The 21887-nt window shown below is 45.1% G+C and overlaps 1 protein-coding gene across 2 annotated transcripts in view; it reads left to right on the top strand.

The window, feature by feature from the left end:
* LOC146855000 (patatin-like phospholipase domain-containing protein 2) overlaps window positions 1-21887 on the top strand; it is a 312239-nt gene that overhangs the window by 272299 nt on the left and 18053 nt on the right. For both annotated transcript variants that reach the window (XM_085652465.1, XM_085652464.1), the window contains exon 8: window positions 5639-5755. In XM_085652465.1, the coding sequence (XP_085508591.1) occupies window positions 5639-5755 (117 nt within the window). The remainder of the gene's footprint in view (window positions 1-5638; window positions 5756-21887) is intronic.

The raw sequence follows: 21887 nt of genomic DNA, 5'->3' as shown, positions 1-21887 counted from the left end.
CTTTTGAAACGGGGGTCGTTGACGTGCAGACTCGTCCTGCTTGCCTTTACCGTCAGTCTGATGGGGTTGCTCACGTCCTTGGGCACACCGTCCTTTCCCACGGTCTCCGCCACCGGACTGTGAAGCCGATGTTTCCTGTGAAGAACGAGTAGAACGTTGTTCAGAAACCTGAAATCTATCAGGTGACCTAATACTAGATCGATTGCGCAGATCATATGTGTGTTCACTAGTCGACTGTACGGGTGAGGCAGGACGAGACCCCTGTTTCTGTTGCTGCTTCCCCAGTTTCTTTGCCCGCCAATTTTGTTTAGGAAAATGTGGGCGTTCGTCTTTACCAGACGAGCTCACCTTAGTTTGCTGTACAATATCAGGAATTATTACAGTTGGTTTAACACCTAAGGCACTGCGGCCTATGGTTCTGTAGGCTTCCGCAATTATCTTGGCGAACTCCTTAGGCCTGTCGAGTTCGTCCACGCGGTCCAGCTTATTAGCCACTTGGAACTGCATGGCATCGCCTTTGAGGTTGCCCATTACCATGGAAGCAACCACATCGAACACCCCGACAAGCCGCATTCCTAATTCAACAGCAGCCTCCGCACCGTGATTTTCTTGAACACGTTTAATGACGGAGGGAAGTACAGACATAGACGGAGTGCCGAAGCACTTCGAGTAGGTCGCGGCAAAGGCCTTGCCCCAGTTGTCACAATCGGCCATATCTGGGACTAAGTCTTTCGGTAAACTAATGGTGAGAATCCTGTGTTTCTCCACAGGAGTAGTATGCGGAAAAAACGCCTCCAGTTGGTCAAATTTCTCAGCAAGCCAATAAGGTAAATCATCCTTATTTTGGGGGTGCTTGCCCATCACCGAATTAACCACAACAGGACTAATAACCAGCGCGTGGTGGTCCGTTGGTTGTCCCGCAACAGCAGGTGCCCCCACCTGCACGTTGCGCGACACGTACTGCACTAAAGCCCTATGCACTGTAATCAGGGCTGTGTGTAGTACCCGCAACTGAGCCACCGCTACCGTGAGATAGCGGGGACGAGGCGTAAAAACGGCCAGCACCGGCCATGTGGCCCCTGCAATCGACAACGGGCCCATTCTAGCCGGTGTAACCGCATGGTGAAGGGCGCCATTAAACCAAATGGTATGCTGCCAGGCAGAAATGGGAATTTCTTGTGTCCTATACGGCATATAGATTGCAGGTAGCAGCGTGGGAGTATAGGAATGAAACGTATCATCGTCAGCATTCACCGCCGGAAAAGTCACCCAAGAGTAAAACAACTCATAAGGGAAAGACGCATCAGCGCTCACCACAAAAATGACAGCCATCCCATCTTCCGGCATACGTCGTCAAATGACGGCGCAGAGGTGCACGGCTATGTGCAGCAATGTCAACCGCCATAAGGACAAAATATCAACAACGAGTTTAACAGTAGCACTAGGGTTCAGAAGAAACCTTTTTAATGATCAAGCTTGAAAGAACCTATTAGTCGAGAAACGGGTAGGTTAAATCCGTCACTCCCGTTATCCGGAAACAAGAGTGAGGGAGTCGTGGACTAAAATAAGCACTACTAAGGCGTTTCAAATCAATCTACCAAACGTTCGATGCGCCATGTTGTAGGGATTCTGCTTATGCACAGAACTATGCTCAGGAAACCAGGACCTCAGTGAATTGTGGTGTACCAAAAACTCACCTCAGAACCCAGAACCCCTTAACCGACCAGCATCAGTGTCCCATTCGTTATCCGAGTTTATCTCGGCGGTCCCAATGTATAGACAACCCAGAACAAGCAACTTGGTGTATTCTCAGGAATGGTGGGAATCCGAAATACCTGTTCGTAATTATTCTCATATCAGTCCACAACAAGAGTAAACAGAGACACGGTAAAGTTTAAAGAGTACTTTGGCTAACATAAGCAGACAAATGAATAAAATCAAAACCATCAGCATAGTTACAATACCATAGAAAATGAAAGGAGAAATCATAATAAAATGACAGTGGATTACAGCCATTTTCCTTTCGCTAGTAAACTAATATTATTATTATTAGACTAATAGAAGGTCTGTAGGCTTGAATGGGGAACCCCATACTGTAAAGATCAGCCTAGTGGAATCACATCAAAGGATCAGGTATACTCTGCTCCTGGGAAAGCTCTTCTTCCGAATGTGTATAAAGCATGCAGCCTGTAATATTAAAAGCACTCGACTTTGAGGTATTTGCAGCTGCGTGCGTGTTTTGGCTAAATAGTGGGCTGATCAACCTGAACCCAACAACATGCACCGTCTAGCGACCCAGACTGTTTCTTTACACAATGTTCAGACCAAGGTCGCAGCTCACTGTTAAGGATGTGAACAACAGACAGTTCTCATGTGAAGCAAAGGCGAGCAAGCATTTCCTAACTAATAACATGTAACTACAGTGTCGAGTGCAAAAGCAGCAAAAGTGGCAAGATGGCTTTCTAACATCTAACTCGGTTGTGCTAACTTAGCAATGTACGTATATAAATAGCAGTCCTCACTACAGCAGCACAGTTGGTTACAGCTGCCTGCCCTTGGATCGCCTGTAAGATAACTCACCATATTGCATAGTGTTGTATGGAATAAACTGCAGCAATATTTATCCAAACAAAAGTTGTGTTGTGTATTTATTTATTTAGCATGCATGCTATGTGTTTGTGTGGGTGGAAGTGTTGCCAGTGGTGGCACTAAGTTCGTGGAGCTTGCCCTGATACTAGCAAAGTGTGAAATCAGGATGAGGTGGAAGGCTGTCACTAGCTTCCGAGTAGACACATGGAAGGACACACTATTACAGGGGGCAGGGTATGAGAGTGCCATACTACTCCGGGAGGCGATACAGGGGCGTTCAACAGTGGAAAAAGCTAGAGCCTGGGACACCTTGGTGGAATGTCTGGAATCAGCCGATGTGAACTCTCCTGACAGCTCAAACGCTCCAATCCAGATCCCAAGGATGGCCACGCAGTTGAGGCACCTAGTGAGGCCTGACTTCATTCAGGACTGACCGTTGTTACCGCCCACAATGGAGGGAGATATCATTGATACCGTGATCCGTGGGGGGAAATTCTAGAGGTGGCGGGGGAGGGGGGTGAGCGAGAATTGTTCGATACCTGTGCAAGGATGGAGTTGCAAGTATTATCTGCATCACACGAACTATTGTGAACTATGCGCATTCAAAATATAGCTAGCGGATGCCGTTCAAGCGCTGTAATTCTTTTTGACTATTACTATCTCAATAATTGACCCACCTTCACAGTATATGGTTGTGTTGTCATAAAACAATAAACATTTTGTTTACAAAATATATATATATATATATATATATATATAATCCATCAGGCACACAGTAGAAAAGAGTGCGCTACAAGACTCCTAAAAGATTGCTTGGTGGACTAATACATCGACTGCAGTAGCTGCGTCATCGGAAGGACAGATTCTGATCGCCGCATGTTCCATTCAGCCTCTTAATCTTGAGGTGGTAATGCAATGAGTAATATTGAGTTGAGTAAGAGTAGCGTCTGCTGTTGCGAAGCGCTGGCATCTAGGGACAGATAAGCACCAGTTCACGCGACTGAGACAGACATCTGGCCACCTACACCAATGAAAGAACCGATAGGCCCATTCAGTTATTTCATGCAAAGTGGCATCTCCTGCAGTGTCGCACTTGTTCTCCAGCGTATAGCTAGAAGTTACACATAAGGGAAATCCAAATGACACCAAATAAAGTTGTTAATATAAATGCCCAGGATAAATGTACATATCAAAATATGTCTTCAGAACTTCCCCAAATTACAGATGCGTATCCTGAACTTCTTATGAATTATGTTTAAAGTAACAGTAAATCGTCAAATCTTCCCACAAATCTCTCCACAAGGTAGCATAATCCCAACCAAGGCTAGTGCTCAGTGTAAGAAAATAAATGCCAGCGCTCTGGTCAGGTGGCCACTGCAGCTTGAGCCACACATTGCCACTGCTGCCAATGATAGTAACACAACTATTAACCAACTATTTATTGCCCCAAAGCTGTACGAATGAGTTGTGTATCAGATAATAGTAACTTTTACTGTATATTGAAGTAATAATTAACTATTGTTGTTCTCATCTCTAAATTAGACAGCGCCACCTTGTGGCACACTGTCACCCTCACCTGTGTTAACGAATAAGTGCCAGTGCCGAGCACCGGAAACCAACGGCTCAAATTAAGCACTACTAGTGCTAGATGAATGCCCAGCTCTATGGCACCACCACGAAAGGCTACAAGAATGTGGAATATTATTTTAAAAACGCATTTAAAATATTTCCATAATGCTTGGTAAAAGGAGTGCTCACAAGCAAATATATACTTTTGCCTAAGTTCAGAAAAAGTCAATGTTGTTAAGGTGTAGTTCAACTACAGAATAAATTAGTGTATGCTCATTATTTGATGTTTAAATACATCTTGTGGGCACTGAAGGGTGCTTTACAAATTAATTTAGTTCACAATATCACCATTTATATTTCACCTCAATAGTCCAAAGTTCCATGAGTGAACCACAGCGATACTGTTTCTGTAAAAAGGGCCCAACAAGACTGAAAAATACATTTTAAGAAGAATATCTTTATTGCTTTTGAATGCAAATATGCATGTTGGTATTTTTTTTTAATTAACTGCCAAAAACAAATTCCACATACTTAACAAAATACGCAATCAGAGTCATATTTGGAACACATTTATATTTTGAATTATTAATATGCCTTATACGTAGTTCCACATCTTTTGGTAAGACTGCTGCATAGCTATTTTTATAGTCCTATTCTTCTTCATCCCATTGGTAAGAGTTTCTTTTTTAGGTCGAGCGTAGCGGCAGCACGCATGCACAGCTCGCTTTGCGAGGCATGCAGTAGTCGAGAATGCTGTGGAAACCTCGCCTACTCTCCTCCCATATTTTTGATTGGCTGGTGTCATTGTCCTTGGTAAATACCGGCTTCCGATTGATAATGAGGCTTGTTAGTCCTTCCTTATTACCGCCCTGTCGCCATTTGTTACTTCCCATGAGGACTAGATCTTTTATTTGTGGCGTTACACGGTCTCCTTAAGTCGGTAAGCACTATTTTTTTTTTATTTACATAGCGGCGCGGTCCACTTTCACTTTAGAGGGCACGCTTGTTTATTTAAATAATTTTCCGCGTGGGCCGAAAGGGAGCGTTTCTACTCACTGATCTAACTAGCAATGCAATAGGTCTCGCATTTACGCGACTTTGAGCTATTGACGTTTCAAATAACAATGCCTTTTATTTTTGTTTTAGTTTTTAACCCCTTCAGTGCCTCGCCCTTTCCCCGCCCTGTGCCGGGCGTTGCATTAGCGGGCGGGGTTCATGACGAGATAGTCTCGTCATGGGCACAGCGCAACCGCGCTCCATGACGAGACCATCTCGTCATGGGCACTGAAGGAGTTAAAACCGAAATAAAAGGCATTGTTATTTACAATGCCAATAGATTAAACTTGCGTAAATGCGAGACCTATTACATTGCTTGTTTCCTCATGCGACTAAACCTGTAAAGCAAAAGTGATTTCATAAAATGTTATTTCATCAGACAATCCTTTTAATGGTAATTTGTTTCATTTTGTTTTGTCAATAGGTTAGTTGACTGGTTCCCTGATATTCCAGATGATGTGCGCTGGATGCAGGAACAGATGCGGGCATTGATTGGTGCAGTTTATTATCAAGCAAGAAAACGGTTGCTCCAAAAACCCAGGTACATTTTCGAAATAAGTATGATAGCCACTTGCAGAACTGTTTTTAAGTTTAAAAAAAAGAAAAGAAAAAAAACATTGATGTGGCAAAGTCCTGCAGTAAAAAATGCCCTAGTGGCGAGATATAGTATTAGATGAATATGACACTCTGTTTGTAAAATAGACAGAACTTCTGCAGTCTAATGAATACTCACACTTGCAGATTCCTTAAGTGAACCTGGAAATTGTTTCAAGCTGTTCCTAGTCACTGGCCCTATTCAACGGCTTCCTGATCCACATGGCAAGACTGCACTAGATGTGATGCTCACACTTGAGCTCCCTTGTTGTCAGTTTGACACCTTTACAGATTAGGCTCTGGAGCCATTGGTGACTCTTTCACCAAATCTTAATCTGTTTTTAAGATTGAGCTTGCAAGAGCATTCACCAGCTCATGCTTTCGTTTGCGAGACACTACAGTTTGCAACAAGCATTGGCAAAGCCAATAGGTCACGGCAATGCAAGAGCTATTGGCTTTTTTAATGTCAGTGTATTTCTGCTTTGTTGTATAGCAGCACTGCTGCTGTTCTACACTGCTGAAAGTTATGGAATAAAGCAGTATGACTGAGTCAGCGCTAGCTGCATCATAGTACTTTTTTGTGTAGCAGGAGGGGCAAGAAAAGCAACACAACACGGGAGGGAGTGGCGGATTGGTGGGGAGAAGGTTAAAAAGTGCAATGACCTGGTCAGAGATGTCCACGTCCTACAGCTTTGTTTTTTATGGTTGCTGGAACAACAAGAGGGAGAGGGTCAACGCACAGAAAATGGGGTGGCGGGAAGTAGCATACACAACAGGAGGAAGAGAGCAGACAGACATGGGAAAAGCCAAACATGAGCGAGGGTCGGGGGGGGAGGGGGAGGACACGGACAGGGGACTGGGAGGGACAAGCAACAACATGGACTGGTGGTGGGTGTGAAGGAAAAGCAGCAACATGGACGGGGATATGGGAGACGGCCTTAAAACACAAGCACTCATATGGAGTGCTTGAACACAAAAAATTAGCTGTGAAGATGGGAGCAGAAGAAGTCACAAGTACTTGGTCCATGCTCCAGGAGAGGGCCAAACACAAGAAGAGGACATGAAGCATGCATGCTCCACAAACTGGAATGGAGCAAATAAGAGCGACACTGAAGCAAACACCAGTGATGAGCTATGGGCGGGTTGTAACATCAATGTATGGAAACATAATGTCTCGAAGAGCCTGCGCTGTCTAGCCAAGACCTAAAAATTGCTCATGCTAATCTGTAAACCAGAGCTTGAAAAGAAGGGTTCCAGAAGGTATTATTGAGGCAGATGTAATGTGCAGATACCGGACATAATCAGTTGTGCCCACCCTATGGGCCACATGTATCAAATAAGCATTTTTCGATAACCAAATTGCGATTTTTACCGAATCACTATTTGGTAATCGCAAAATGCTATGTATGTAAGGAATGACCAGAGATTTTGCGATTACTTAATATTATGTAATAGCTATTTGGTAAATAACGAATTGTTATTATGTAATATTATGCTATTTGTTCGCCATAGGTGGTTTTGCTTTAGGTAATTTGCCATTACTTAATTATTAATAGCAAATTAGGTAATGCAAAGCCAAGGGTGCCCCACAAAAAAGAAATGTGTACCATGTAAAGCGCCCACATGCCCTATGGAGGGGAGCGCTGGAAGAGTCCCACCGCACTCCCATGTACAGCAGCCGAAGGCTCTGAATTTATGGGTACATGAATAATGGTATGGAACTCTGTAGCCAAAATTTCAAAGGTGCCCAAACCTAGAACTCAGGATGAAACTTTTAAAACGTGGTATATTGAAAACTTAGTTTGTGTTTTAATTCACATGGCATGCAATGTGATTTACAAAAATCAAGCCGGATCATTAATCATATGCACCCTAATAAAAATAAAAGCCATTCCCCGATCTCAGGCATGATACTGTATGAAAAGATAACAAACTGTGCTAGACTCCTGAGCAAATCATGTGCTGGCCAGCATTAACAAAGGTTTCCCAGAGGCATACATCACAAGCAATTTGAATGCAATAGGTCTCTCATTTTTGAGAGTTATGGGAAAAAGACAATGTCATTTACAACACCAATAGCTCTGTATTTTGGTTTGGAGTGTAGTGGATGTATGAACAGAGACGCTGCTGCAGCACTGTTTGGAGGCCTCAGAATGAGTAATTACTGATCAGACCAAAGAGCAGCTGCAGCACTGCCTATAGGACTTAAGATGTGTCAATTACCGGCGGGACCAGATAAGCGGTTAACAGCACTGTCTAGAGGTCTAAGAATGAGGACTTACCACTGGGAACAGAGACACAACTGCAGCACTGCTTAAAGGACTTACAATGAGGAATTACCACTGGGACCAGAGAAGCAGCTAACAGCACTGCCTAGAAGTTTTAGAATGAGGAGTTACTACTGGGAACAGACACAGCTGCAGCACTTTCTAGAGGACTTAGAATAAGAAACAGTGAGAACAGAGAAGTAGCTATCAGCACTATTTAGAGGACTTAGAATGAGGATTTACCAATGGGACCAGAGTAGCAGCTAGCAGCACTTTCTGAAAGACTTACGCTGAGGAATTCCCAACGGGACCAGACCCTGCTAGAGGACTTAGAATAGGAAAATACCACTGGGATGTGCTGTTTACACATGCAAACCTTCAGTGTGTATGAATGCATGTATAGATGTGGTGTTTACATCTGACCAAAAGGCAGCACACAGGCAGTGAAGTGCTGTGCAAGCACAAAGGCAAAGACACCCTCCGTATGGGATTAGAAGATGTAGCTGCTTCGTGGACTCTTACTGCGACACGATGCTGTGTATTTTAAAGAAGTGAGTCAATGTCGACGGCAGCAAATGACCCAAACAGCTGCCTGCTTCTCTGTAAATGATCTCATTGATTTTAAAGAGTTGTATGTGATTGTCAAAGGGTTCCGCTGGGCGTTGCTGGCAGTAAAAGACCGAGCCACCCAACGCTCAGTCCAGTAGGATGGAGCGGTGTCATCCACTTGCCATGCATTGGTAGTATTTACAAATTGTAGCCTGTGGACTTGAAAAGCAGTGTGATGCCTCGCAGTGTTCACCAGTGTGCATCCGGCCTGTTTAGATGGTGAAGAATTTCACACTGTCACACCAATCTTCAGCTTTCTACTCGGACTGGTAGAAGGGGTGCTATTAAACTATCCGAAGCAAGTTGAGCACAAATGAGGGCTCAGTGAGGGGAAGAACAAGCATTTACAATGCAACGGTCTCGGCATTGTTAAAGTTAGAGCTATTGGCATTGCTCATGACATTATTTTTGTTTATGTTTTTGTTTTTAAAACATTTAACCCCTTCAGTGCCCATGACGAGCTGGACTCGTCATGGGCTGCGGTGGCGCTGTGCCCATGACGAGTCCAGCTCGTCATGAACTCCGCCCGCTAATGGAAGGCGCGGCACTGGGCGGGGAAAGGGGCGGGCATGCAAGGGGTTAAAGAAACAGCATTTTTATTTACAATGTCAATAGCTTAATCTCTCTCAAATGCGAGACCTATTGCATTTGCACCCACACACAGAGCCACACACAAAGCCACCCATTCACACAGAGCCACCCACACACACAGAGCCACCTACACACACAGAGCCACTCACATAGAGCAACCTACACACAGAGTTACCCCCACACAGAGCCACCCACACACACACACAGAGCCTCCCACCCACACACACAGAGCCAGTTATGGGGCTCTTTGTGCTATTATTGCAAGCTCTTCAATAAAAAGAATACAAAAAATAAAGATATCTACTATCATTAGCATACAGGGCAACGATTTATGAGGAGGCTTTTGGGGTGCAAGGTAGCTCCACAAGGGGATGTCTCCTTATATGAAATAAGTCCAGAGGGCATCAATTGCAGAAATATGCAGGGCAGCCACCTTGTATACGCCATGTAGCTTTATTAACATGTACAGGATAATACAGGATTTGGAACTTAAAGATGTTTTTGGTCCCAATGTTCTTGCCTCTACCAAGTATTAAGGACAGTCTTATTTTTATTGTGTGGCATCCAATAAGTGTAACGATTTTAAACAACTAAATCAATAAAGTTGTTCACCCAGTCATGCTTTGTAATAAAGAATTTCAACATGCAACCTTAAGCTTCCTGGATTCTTGCTTTCCTCTATCTCATTTTGTCATGGAGGGAAGCACGAGGTGGTAATGCCTCAATTACTTACTGGTAATTTATTTACTCAGAGCCCTGCTTCCTCACTTTCATCCATTTCCCTTCTTCCCACCCAGTCCATTCTGGGGCAACTGGTAAAGTGGCATCTTATGCCTTGGTATTAACAGGACAAGATAAGGGGGTGACTTTATTATGCCAAACTATGCTGGGATTGTGTCTATGGAGGCATACCTGCCTCATTCTGTAATAGATGGGAGCAAGACAGAATAATACATTTAGCCAAGGCTTTAAGTGAGATGAAAAACCTGACTTGTGATGATGCCAGAAGGCAAGTGGCGCAGAGATGAGAACAAGTCTTTAAATTCCAATTATTCACATTGGTCACTTGACAACACCCCCAATCAACAACACATAATGTCAGGGCAGGGTGCCCGAGTCCCAGTTGGTACCAATAATACGCCTAACGCCTCGTCTTTGGTAGTAAGCGCTATATAAATGCAGGTGAAACACAGGTAAGGCTGCGGTCACAGAGATGCAACAGTAGGCCCACCCCTCGCTCACCTGTAAGGCAGTGACCTTCTGTAGCAGCTGCTCCTTGGCCGCTCCGTAGTCCGACAGCTTCTCCCGCAGCTAGGCGTGCATGGGCTCCGCCAGCAATACCTCGCTGAGGCAGATGTCATGCTAGCTGAGCAAGGTCAGTTTGTCCGGCCGGTAGAAAGTGGCGAGGCCCCGGTTAAGCCTCCTGCTGCCGGGTTGGACCTGTACTGATGTCACGTCGCCTAGGCCACCGGATTTAAACCTATTATAGAACGTTTTGGATAAAAAACAAATGTAATAGTTGCTGACTGCTCTTTTCTCAGTCTAATTATTCCTCCACTCACTCGGTAATTTAGAGGGGCGGCCCCTGAGATTGTTGGTTTCTTTGTGTGTTTTGCTTTTTCCTTTCCATCTTAACCACAATACACACGTTTTTCGTCGTGGCCGGTTTTCTTCTTTCATAAATAAGCAGGCAAGGTGGCACTTGGGAGGCTAAACTCAGGCGAGGTGGTTGATGGGGTACATGTAAGATGCACATGGTACTGGCAGCGGACTGCCTTCGGCTACCTCTCAGCGTTATCCTGACAACGCGAAAACGTGTGACAAACGGGGGGTGGTCCAGGAAGAACCCAATCCAGAGTGCCGCGAGAGAGTGAGAGGGGGCGGCTGCGGGGGAAAAAACTTAATGGAAAGAAAACTGCCTGGGGAGGTTCCGGAGCGCCCTGCAGCTGCACTTTATTTCCACACACCCATTAGGCGGCCGCTTGATAGTGATTTGCAGGTATTTTCTCTTGCTACGTTCAACGGAGTTTCGTAATTAAAAAAACCGGAAACAGCAGTATTATTATTTACAAAAAGAGAATATGCTAACTAAATAGGGTGGAAAGGTGCATAGCTAGCTATGCCTCTTCTCCCCTTTCATGCCCTCCGTTTTGCCACTCACCTATCTCCTCTCATCGTCTGACGCCTCCCTCCTGTATCCCGTTGCTTTCCCGTATCCTCGGACTCGGCTTCCTCTCGTAACCAGGAAGAGTGGGGAGCATTCTGCGCATGCGTAGAGTCAGCGACAGAACAACTGACGGTTAAAGACATAGAAGACGGCAAAACAACACGTGAAAAAGAGGGCAGACTATTCCGAAGTCAGTTTAACGTTGAAATAGCCCGCCTTCATTCAGTGACGTAAAACAGCCAATTGGCAGAAAAAGTTAGTCAGTGGTGCTGAAATATAGGGGCGTCTTGAAAAGGAAGTATTACACCAGTGTTTCAATAATTTTTGGTCAAAGTTCAAGGAATTTTTTTCTCGTAGGTTAAGTAGGACTTACTAATTAAATTACAATAAATATTTTATAAAGATATAATTGAACAGCGATGTCTAATTTTGTATTAACGTTTATTATAAATAATTACGTCTAGAAATGCACCATTGTGAATACATGTGTCACAAAGTTAATTAAAAAGTTGCACCTTGTAATGTACTATATTTTCACTTGAATAAGAACAAAAGACACAAGCTTTAACATGGCCGCTTTGTTTACTAAGGCGTGAATTCGGTCACTGGAACCTCTGGCACGCTTGTCTTTCTTCTATGTCCGTGGCTGAAGGCTGGGGCAGAAGGGGGAATAGAGTCTGTCTGGGCCGGAGATATTGGGGTGCTTATGGCAGCTAGGCTCCTTGCAGGCCCTGTGTTCTGACCCGGAGCGCCTCCAGTCCACGCCCCGCACTATGGCCGACCAGTCGGTACTTCTACTGAGAAAGCAGTTGGCAGGTGACGTGCCCGGTCTTTGTGTGAGAGCCTGGGTGAAAGAGTAGACGTTTCGGACGGTATTCCCTCACCTAGCCTCCAAATTGAAACAAAGGGCGATTGAAGCAGATATCCTGGGGTGTTTTTATACCTCTAAATGGACATTGGCTCCGCTAATCCCGACACCACCGCCTTTCACCGAGGCGAAGCAGAAATGCCTCGGAGAAACGCAGCGGCGTTTTCGGATTCTGGGGCGTGTTTTGCTGTTATCTCCTCTTGCCATTGGCTGGAGGAGATAATTAGACTTTCTGAAAAAAACACACCCCCGATCCGAAAAGGACGGGGCCTGATCGGAGTGACGGGACCTCTTCTCCAATGGCTGGCCAGCATTGAAGAGGCCAGCCAATGGAGAACAGGGGAGAAGAGGGGCGGGTTCAAGCCCCTCTTCTCCAAGTCATTAAATCTCGGATCGAGACTGCGCAAGCGCAGCCTTCGAGCCGAGACCTAATAAACAAGCAGCAGCGCAGGAAAGACAGCATCAATGATGGGAGGGAGGGGGTGCACGCGAGAAGGCAACAGATGGCCAACCAAATGCAAAGCAAGGTAATGCCCTGTCAAAACAAGCAGCGGCACAAGAAGTACGGCAGCACTGACTGGGTGCGAGCGAGGAGGCAACAGATGGCCAGAGATGGCCCAACAAAAAGGAACAATCAGTGATGTCCGCTGTGAGGGAGTCAAGCACCCAAAGGCGGGACAGATGTACACTATTCACCAACCAGAGCAAAGAAATTTGGAAAGGCGGGCCAAACAACCAACCAGAGCGCTGAGCGTGTTGAAAGCCCATAGACATGTGGAGTGCTCTGGGCGCCTTTGCAGTGGACAACTGCTGGGTACGCTCCAGTGTTTCCCAGTGTGATCGCGGTGGCTTCATATGCTGTTCATCTGCCATGGTGGATACCCCGCACTGACACAGACCCATTATATGGCACTATAATCCCCCCTCATTGTGAGCTGTATTTAAAAAGCCCGAGGGGCAAAAGGCACTGTCTAGAGCAGAGACGTAAAGACGAAACCATGACCACTATAATATATTGTAACATCGACACCCCTCTGAGCTCAGCTCACAGTCGACACTCTTAATACACAGGCGCTGCCTTGTACTCAAATGCAGTCTTTTTTTGTGTTGACATTTTTTATTACATTTTGTAAAACGAAAGAAATACATCATTTATTAAACCGAAACGTCCAAAAACGAAAGCAATGATGCCCATTACAGGCCTTTGAGACAGGCCTCATACAAAATAGCAGCAGTTCTATTTTCAGCCTTTGTTCCAGCAAAACTTAAATGGTGACCAGCAAAAACCAAATCGTGTCTATTTTTTTAAAATGCAATGGTTTTGCCTTTCACGCACTTTATCCTCTGGTACCAGAAGACCAGTTCCTTCTGTAGGTGCATATTTTCTTCCTTTACATTCGTTTATAAGCGGGCCATCAGCTCAACATCGCACACCACAATGCACACCTCGCACATTCGAAAGCACAAGGGTTCCTTCCTATAGCGCTTCATTACAGGTGGCTTGTAGAGAAGCGAGCCCGCTTCGCAGCAATGTTTACAGAAGCTAGTGTTTGAGTGGGAGTGAGGGGTGCCACGCCTTCTTCCCAACCCAGTGAAAGTCTCCGATCACTCAGGCCAGGTGCCCACAGCAGCACGCTGCTTGATGCAGCTGTAAAATACACGTGGGTCCCATAATGAGGCAGTGTGTCTCGTCCTCCCTCTTGCTAGAAGAGAACTTCCTGCTATGAAAGGGGGGCGTCTTCCCGAGGCAGTCAGCAATGAAAAATATGTTAAATGCTTTTGCTGATGCTGCAGAAGAATTTGGTGCAGCACTTTCCTTCCTTGCCCTGGGCAATATGTGAGCCCTTGTAGCTGACCCCTATGTCCAGAGCCAGCGGAACAATGGCCGCCTTTGATAGCCCAGTGCAAATGAATTCTATCCAACTTGAGCAGTACTCACACTAAAACACTGTCGAGCCTGCCGTAGGAAAGGTCACCCAGAGCCGTCCACACCCTTGTGCTAGAATAAATTCCTTGTTCTAACCACTGTCTTCCCATTCGTGACAATGGCACGGGCAGAGGAAGCCAAAATAACTAGGCTTGTTGAAATCCAAAACTCAAATTCATCTCCCAGCTGCAGCGCGAAAGCCTCTTGTTCCACATCGGTGTTTCAAGAGCAAGTTAAAATACGAAGGCGGTTTACAACCGTGCTGGAGAACGTGAAAACACTCCTCTTCTGAGGCGGGTTCATCCCTACAATGGTCATAAAATCAGAGCAGTGGAAGGATAGTGTACTTATTTCCTGCTCTCAGGGAGTGGTAAACAGAGGAAAAGGCATGTAGTATGCATGCCATGGACAAATGGAGAGAGTGAAAAATGGAGCGACGATGGTGTCACTAATGGGAAGCCTGTGGTCGGGGTATAAGACCATGAAATAGATACATTCCGTCCATCATCTTGTGTGTTTTGCTGTTCGCCCTATGTGGGAAGGGTATGCCCAGACGACGGTCCCGTGCTCACTTCGCCACTGGAGTCAAGCTATCCTGGCTGATGATGCCTGATAGCCAGAAACCGGTCCTGGGATGCTTGATTCCGGTCCAGGGAAGACATGACTTGGCAGTTCGGGCTGGACTGTTCCCATGAGGCACAGGGTCAAGACTGATTTGCATATGGCCATGTCTGAACTGGGGTGGCATGGTGAGCAAAATAATGATGGATTAAACCCAGATCTGTGACTGGGGGTGAATGTTTTGCCAATGTGCAACATTCCGTCCATCATCTTCTGTGGTTTGATGAAATAGATACAGCATGTCTCTTTCGAGGCAGCGCATGTGCCGTCAAGAGCAGAGACCTAAAAAGGGCATTTAGCCCGCACTTTGCTTACCATTTGTTGGCTGCAGTGTCACTCTTTGCAGCCTCCTTAATTGACCAGTGCATGCCAGACTTCACATACAATCTTTTCTGCAGAGCAGGAACCAAGCACAGATATAAAGTTAATCCATGCCCGACCGATACTCCCGATGTGATTGAGGCACTATTTCTTCTACCTCTCACTCCTACTGCCTGCTACTCCCTCTATATTGCTTTTTTTGCCTTCTTCCCTCGTCATTAGCCAGGCTCCTCCTCACCCTTGCATCTTTTTTTGCTTCTCCCTCATCTGTGCGTGCCTGGTCATTAGCTTGTCGATAGTTCCCACCCTGCGTTTTCCCCCTTCCTTGCTGCTTGTTGTTCTTTACCCCAGTCCCACGTGGTTTAATTGCCCACCCCCTATATTTGCGTTGTTTGTGCCTTGTTTTTTTTTTTTGTTGCCAGGTTAGTTTCTTATTGGCCTGGGTTGTGCGCCTGTGTTGGAAGACGGGTTGTTGGAGTAGTGGTACATAATGATCTGCGTCTATCTGCTGGTGAAAGTGTATTTTCGAGAGGCTTAAGCACTCCAGTAAGCAGTGGCAGGAAAAGCATAGATGCTTCACTACACATGCATGATGTGCATTGAGAGACGGGAGTGTTTATGCGTCGGAACACCTCAATCTCCCTTGTCTCGCTGCATCTCAGACATATGACGTCGAAAGTAATTGTAGGCAAATTGTATTGCCTGAATTTTTTATGTTTATATTACTCATCTATTGTTGAACCTGTATTTTAATAATGTCAAAGTAGGTATTTGAATGTGTCAAAGATTTTTCCTTAAAAAGTTTGCAAGACTGGGGTCTTTCACTGCCCAGCTAAACTGGACTACAATTACTCATTCAACAACTGACTTTATTCTGCTGTGGGAGAATGGTGCTCTGCCAATTAGAACATGCCTGCGGTTGTTGCAACAAAATCACCCTTTGAAAGCCGGGCTACTTGAGATGCTCTTTAATTAAGATACTTGCACAGACTTGTAGAAAGCCACAGAAAAGCAGTTTTGCTGCCATTCTTCCACCCTTATTCATAACGATCAGAGTGTTGTATGGCCTGTTAAGGATAGCTGTTATGTTATTTAAATTGCTCAACTTTTTACTCCTTATCACTTCGAGGTGCTGTTTGTTCTTTCATTCGCATGGTATTAGTGATAAACAAAACATATATAGTTTAAAAAAATGTTTAATGTCCTTTGGGGGGGGGGGGGGCGTACATAGCACACTCTGCTCCCAGCAAACACACACACACCTCAATGCACACAAACATACTTTTGGAGCTTCTGGAATATCTGCGTGCAAACATGCACCACTGAGACTAGTAAATAAGACTCCCCTTTTGCTCTTCCTGGTGGATAACATGAGGGCTAGTGTGATTGGTAACAACATCTGTTACCACAACAGCACCTAGATACCCAGGTGTTTTAAACGCTACATAAACTGCTTTATCTCTCCATCACCAATGGCCAGGTCCCATCTTCTTGGAAACACGCCATGGTGAGAGCTTTATTGAAGAAACCAAGCCTAAATCCGGATGTCTTGAGTAACTATCGTCGAATATCCCTGCTACCATTGGTCTTGTAAGGTCCTGGAAAAACATGTTAACTCCATCCTCTCTGCTTTCTTAGAATCCCATAATCTCCTACACCGCTCTGACTGGTTTCCGTCCCCTTCTGGGAACGGAACCAGCACTTATTACCATAGTAGAGGAATCAAAAAAGATAATTGACCAGGGAGGAGCAGTAGCCATCATTCACCTCAACCTGAGTGCTGCCTTCGACACGTCAATTTTACCATCCTCCTCAACAGGCTTAGGAGTGTCGGGAGGAGCAATCTCATGGATCCAATCATACCTCAGTGGCAGAATATTCCAAGTATTTACTGGAGAATCCACATCCAGGTGCTTACCTCTGAGGTATGGAGTACCTCAGGGATCTTCCCTGAGTCCTACCTTTTTCAACGTGTACATGAAGCCGCTGGCGTACATCGTCCTGCCATTCTGGATAAAAATTGTCACCTATGCGGATGATAAGCTAGTAGTTTCCCTAAATCACCCCATAATGCTCCTGCTGACCTAGAATCCTGGCTGGGGAAGGTGGCAACCTGGATGCAACACTCATGCTTCAGCCTTAATAGAGACAAATTTGAAATAATGTATCTGGGCAATCTGCCCAACTCAGACCTCAAATTGCAACCGCCAACATGTGTGGGACACGCACCCACCCCCAAAGCCTGGGGGTGTGGCTCGATAAATCATTAAAATTTGATCACCAAGCGGTGGAAGTGGCTGGTATTTGTTACGGCATCCTCAGAACGCTGAGGAAAATTCTTTCCCTCCTCCCTAGGGGGTCTAGAAGTATGGTCCAGGCCCTGGTCCTGTCGTGTCTAGACTTTGGTGACTATTTTTATCTGGGACGCGCCTAAATCTACCATAAGGAAACGCCAAGTTGCCCAGAATTGCGCAGCTAGGATGCTGCTTGGGACTCCCAGAACTCAATCGGCGAAGCCATGCCTGAAGACCCTACACTGGCTACCCATTCGGGAGAAGATCAAATTTAAATCCCTCTGTATAGCCCACAAAACTCTGATGGGCAAAGGGCCTTCTATTTACATGCCCCTCATTACATTCTACTATCCTAGGAAACCTCTTTGCTGCCTGAGCCTGCCAGTCATCCCCAAAATCCAAAGGATGTGAAGTGGGGGTAGCTCCTGCTCGTATAACAATGGCAGCTCTGTAATACACTGCCCCTGCAAATACATTCAGAGACCGGTCATCTCACTTTTGGAAACCCCTTGAAAACATTATTTCATAACAGCAACCTGTAAGCTTCATTCCTTCTCCTGCTCTGCTGCTAGCGCTGGGATGCCTTAAGGTAGTTACGCACTTAAGAAATGCTAACTAATAATAATGATAATATTGATAATCTTTCTGCACCCGAGCTTGCCTTGATTGCAGTATTTTTGCAGATGGTATGCATCCAGCACAGCCCTTTCCTGCATGAAGGTGCTGTTATTTTCCTGTCATGCCTTATACATTTATAGGGATTTCTCCTGATGCCTGAGAGCTGCAAGTGCAGTCAAACTCCAGAGTCCTCCCCTCCACACATCCATCATCCTTACATGAGACAGTGCGGACTGCAACCATCCTCCCCCACGCAGCACAACTGTCAATGGCCAGGTTGAAGCAGCGGAGCCTATTAAATGTCACTCCCTCACCCTCCATGCTGCACCGACACATTCATTCTCAGGTTTACAACAGCTAGGTGGGTTGAACTCCTGCTGCAGACATCTCTCTCACCACCCTCTAGATATGCCAGTTGCTAGGATGTTGCATGATTAGCCGACTCTGCCTTTCATCCTTCTCTTGCTGGTTCCATAAATCAGTAGGTTAATGCACATGTGGCAGAAAATAAATGTGCACCCTAAAGCTCGGGGTCTGAAATTTTGAGTGGGCTGACTGAGCCTTTTATTTTTCTGAAGAATGAAGCGTATATCTGTAGGTTAACACACATACTGAAGAGTTCAGAATGCAACCTTAAGGTAAGTATAACTGGAATTACTATAAAATTCAACTTTGTAAGTGCAGGCATACGCATGCCGTGCCTCTGCCAACAAAATGACAGAACAGTTAAAAAAAAAATAAACTCTAGCCATGCTGAACAGCATGACTGATGCTGTGCAGCATGGCTACAACCACTGACTAAGCCTGTAGGTCCCAAAGGCGAGATCTATTGGCTTTGCAAATAATTGTTGATAGTTGACATTTTTTGAAGAGTTCTCTTTGCTTCAACACCTCAGACACTCCTTGCACATCATCCAGACTTGGATGTCTAGTGCTTACCTAAAGGTCAACCCAATCAAGACAGAATTCCGGTTATTTGCCTTGAACAAATAAAAAAAACGTACAAACCAGACTCAATAGCATGAACCTAGATGGCGTCAAACCTCATTTCACCGAATGCCGTGTCACGTGGATTCACACTAGACTCTAACCTCCCCCTCAAGGGACACATTGTCAAAAAACAGACTGACTGCTACCAATCAAGAAAGTGACTGTTTCTTCCAGAAAACTTCAGAACTGCTGTTCAAGCCCTCGTACTCTTGCATTTGGTTAATAGCAATGTACTGCTCCCCAGACTCCATACTTGCATCCCTTTAAGGGCGTCCTTCACAATGTAGCATGTCTCATCCAGGGCCTCACCCCCATCCTGATTAAACAAACTCCACGGGTTCCCCTTGTCTGCCTGTATCCTCTTCAAAACCATCTACATCATTCACAAAATCATCACACTCCACACACCTGCTCAGGACCTCTGCAACACTGCTTCAATCCGTAACCAACATCCGCTGGTGACATGAGCAGCAGTTCATAAGTCTTGTTTGTCACCAACTGATGTTGGTTACTGATCCCTACCACAAGTGTTGATGCGGTCTGGATCCTCATCATGATGCCAAGTCTTGTGATCTTCCCTTCTGCATGAAACCGAAGTCTATCAGGGAAATTCAGATTACATTTATGATGGTTTCATTAAAAAGGCCATACAAGGTCTACCAGGTGCAGAGCCAGGATTTGATCCAGGTCTAAAACTAGGTCAAGATCTTGTATCCTGTCTAACAAGAAGCACAAAAAATGAACTTAAGTGCCCTTCTTCTAGGCACAGATGGAAATCTAAAATATCATAGGGGAAAGGTCTTCTTCAGAGCAGACTCCCACACCGAGGCTTTCAGGGACACCATGTTGGCAGTTCTCACAAACCATGCAGAATGATAATCTTGGTCATTAAAATACCTTTTCAGTGCAATGTACTTCTGTTACAGTTGTCTTATAGAGGAGCTATCAGAGCTGGTCTTGGTACCTCTCACTCAGGTAGTGTCCTCAAAACCAACTTCGGAGCAAATTGTCACCCCTAAGGTGCTTAGTGTTCTAACCTTGACACAGATATTGGCATTGATGTCAGTGGTACAGATTTTGTGTAAGGCTGTCCACTTTCTTAGGAGGACTATTTGGACATTTTTCCTCTATCACAAAGAGGTACTCCTTACAGCATTCGGAAGAATTGTTTGAACCCCAATTAGGCTCCTATCCAGACGCTGTAAGGCATACCTCATGCGAAGGGTGTTGACAGTGATGCAAATAATCATTTTCCACTGCTGGATTCCAGCACACAGCTGATGATGGATCTCCATGATTCTAATAGGCTTGATTGGTGCCTTTTAATGATCCCTTGTGGATCAGGTGCCCTAGGCCTGGGAGAAACCTCACCCTACTCAAAAATGGAAACCCGCATCCTCCTATCCCCCTTTCTCAGTGCTCACCTTTCCCCGGGGAGGTTCGTGGTCCTGCTTATTCTGTTTCAATTGCCAGTACTTCAGTTACTTCCAGTCTGTTTGGATAGAGAATCAAAGCACTTAAATCAGCTTGCATGGAAAGGGTTTGCCTTTGGAAATGGGGCTCTTGAGGCTAATAAAGCATTGTATTTGTTGCCATATTATTCTTGTGTGTTGTGGGTAATGGCAGTTACACTCCTCTGCCACATGAGTTGAATGAATAAATGAATGAATAGTTTTATATGGCACACAAATGCTTGGGGCCATTTTGGTGCTTGTATCTGCTAAACCTAGACACTGAGGTAAGAGCATATAACTGAGTAAATCACTAGGGGCGAGAAAACAACCAGGACTCAAGGTTTCCTAAAACTGAACAAGTTGGCTTGACCTCTGAGATATGTCGGTAAATTATTCCAAAGTTGGCTCATGATGTGGACAAAACTTCTGCCACCCCATTTCAGTCTTTTAATTTTAGGGGTGTTGACTGTTCTAGAGGTATCTGAACGCAAGTTTCTTCTAGGGCTGTACTAGGAAAAGGTTCTCTTTAGAAGTCAGGTCTCTGCCGTGCAGAGCCTAATGTGGCAAGCAAAGTGCCTTAAATGCAATTCTATTAGTTACATGGAGCCAATGGAGCTCCACCAGAACCTTTGAAAACGACTCAAACCTGGGGACCCCCCTAAGGAGTCGGGCTGCTGCATTCTGTGGAGTTTGAAGTTTCTTTAGTACTCGTTGATGAATGCCTATATATAAAGGATTACAATAATCCAGCCTGGATACAACCAGCACTATGACCACTGATTTCTGCAGATCATATGATATGAAGTGGATAACGTTTCTTAAATTGTGCAGTAAAAAAAAACAAAATGAGGTAAGTGTGTTGATCTGGGCATTGAAAGAGTGGCCAGAATCACCTCCAGATTACTAACTGAGGATATTGGAGTTGGGTGGAGGCCCAAGGTCAGAGGCCAACAAGATTGGTCCCAGAATGTAGTGATGCTGCCAAAACAAATAACCTCTGTTTTATCCGAATTAAGCTTGACTGTTATTCGTCCACTCAATCACTGCACCCATACAGCTGTTAAAATGGTGCAGTCTCAGTTACATTCCTAGAGATTGACACAACGATTTGGGTGTCCTCTGCGTATGCAACTGATGAGAAGACAAAAATACGGATTAACCTGGTCAGAGGGCCCACATAAACATTGAAGAGCGTGAGGCTCAGTGACGACCCCTGAGTTATGCCACATGGCAGTGTGAAAGGCTTGGATACAGAATTCCCCAAAACAGATTGTTCCCTGTCGGAAAGAAAGGAGCGTAAGATCAATAGCTGAGTGACTGATATCAATCTCCACAAGGCGATCCAGTCAAAC

Source organism: Triturus cristatus, chromosome 4_1 (genome assembly GCF_964204655.1).
Source record: "Triturus cristatus chromosome 4_1, aTriCri1.1, whole genome shotgun sequence".
Classification (NCBI taxonomy): Eukaryota; Metazoa; Chordata; class Amphibia; order Caudata; family Salamandridae; genus Triturus; species Triturus cristatus.
This window is presented reverse-complemented; position numbering and strand designations above follow the sequence as displayed.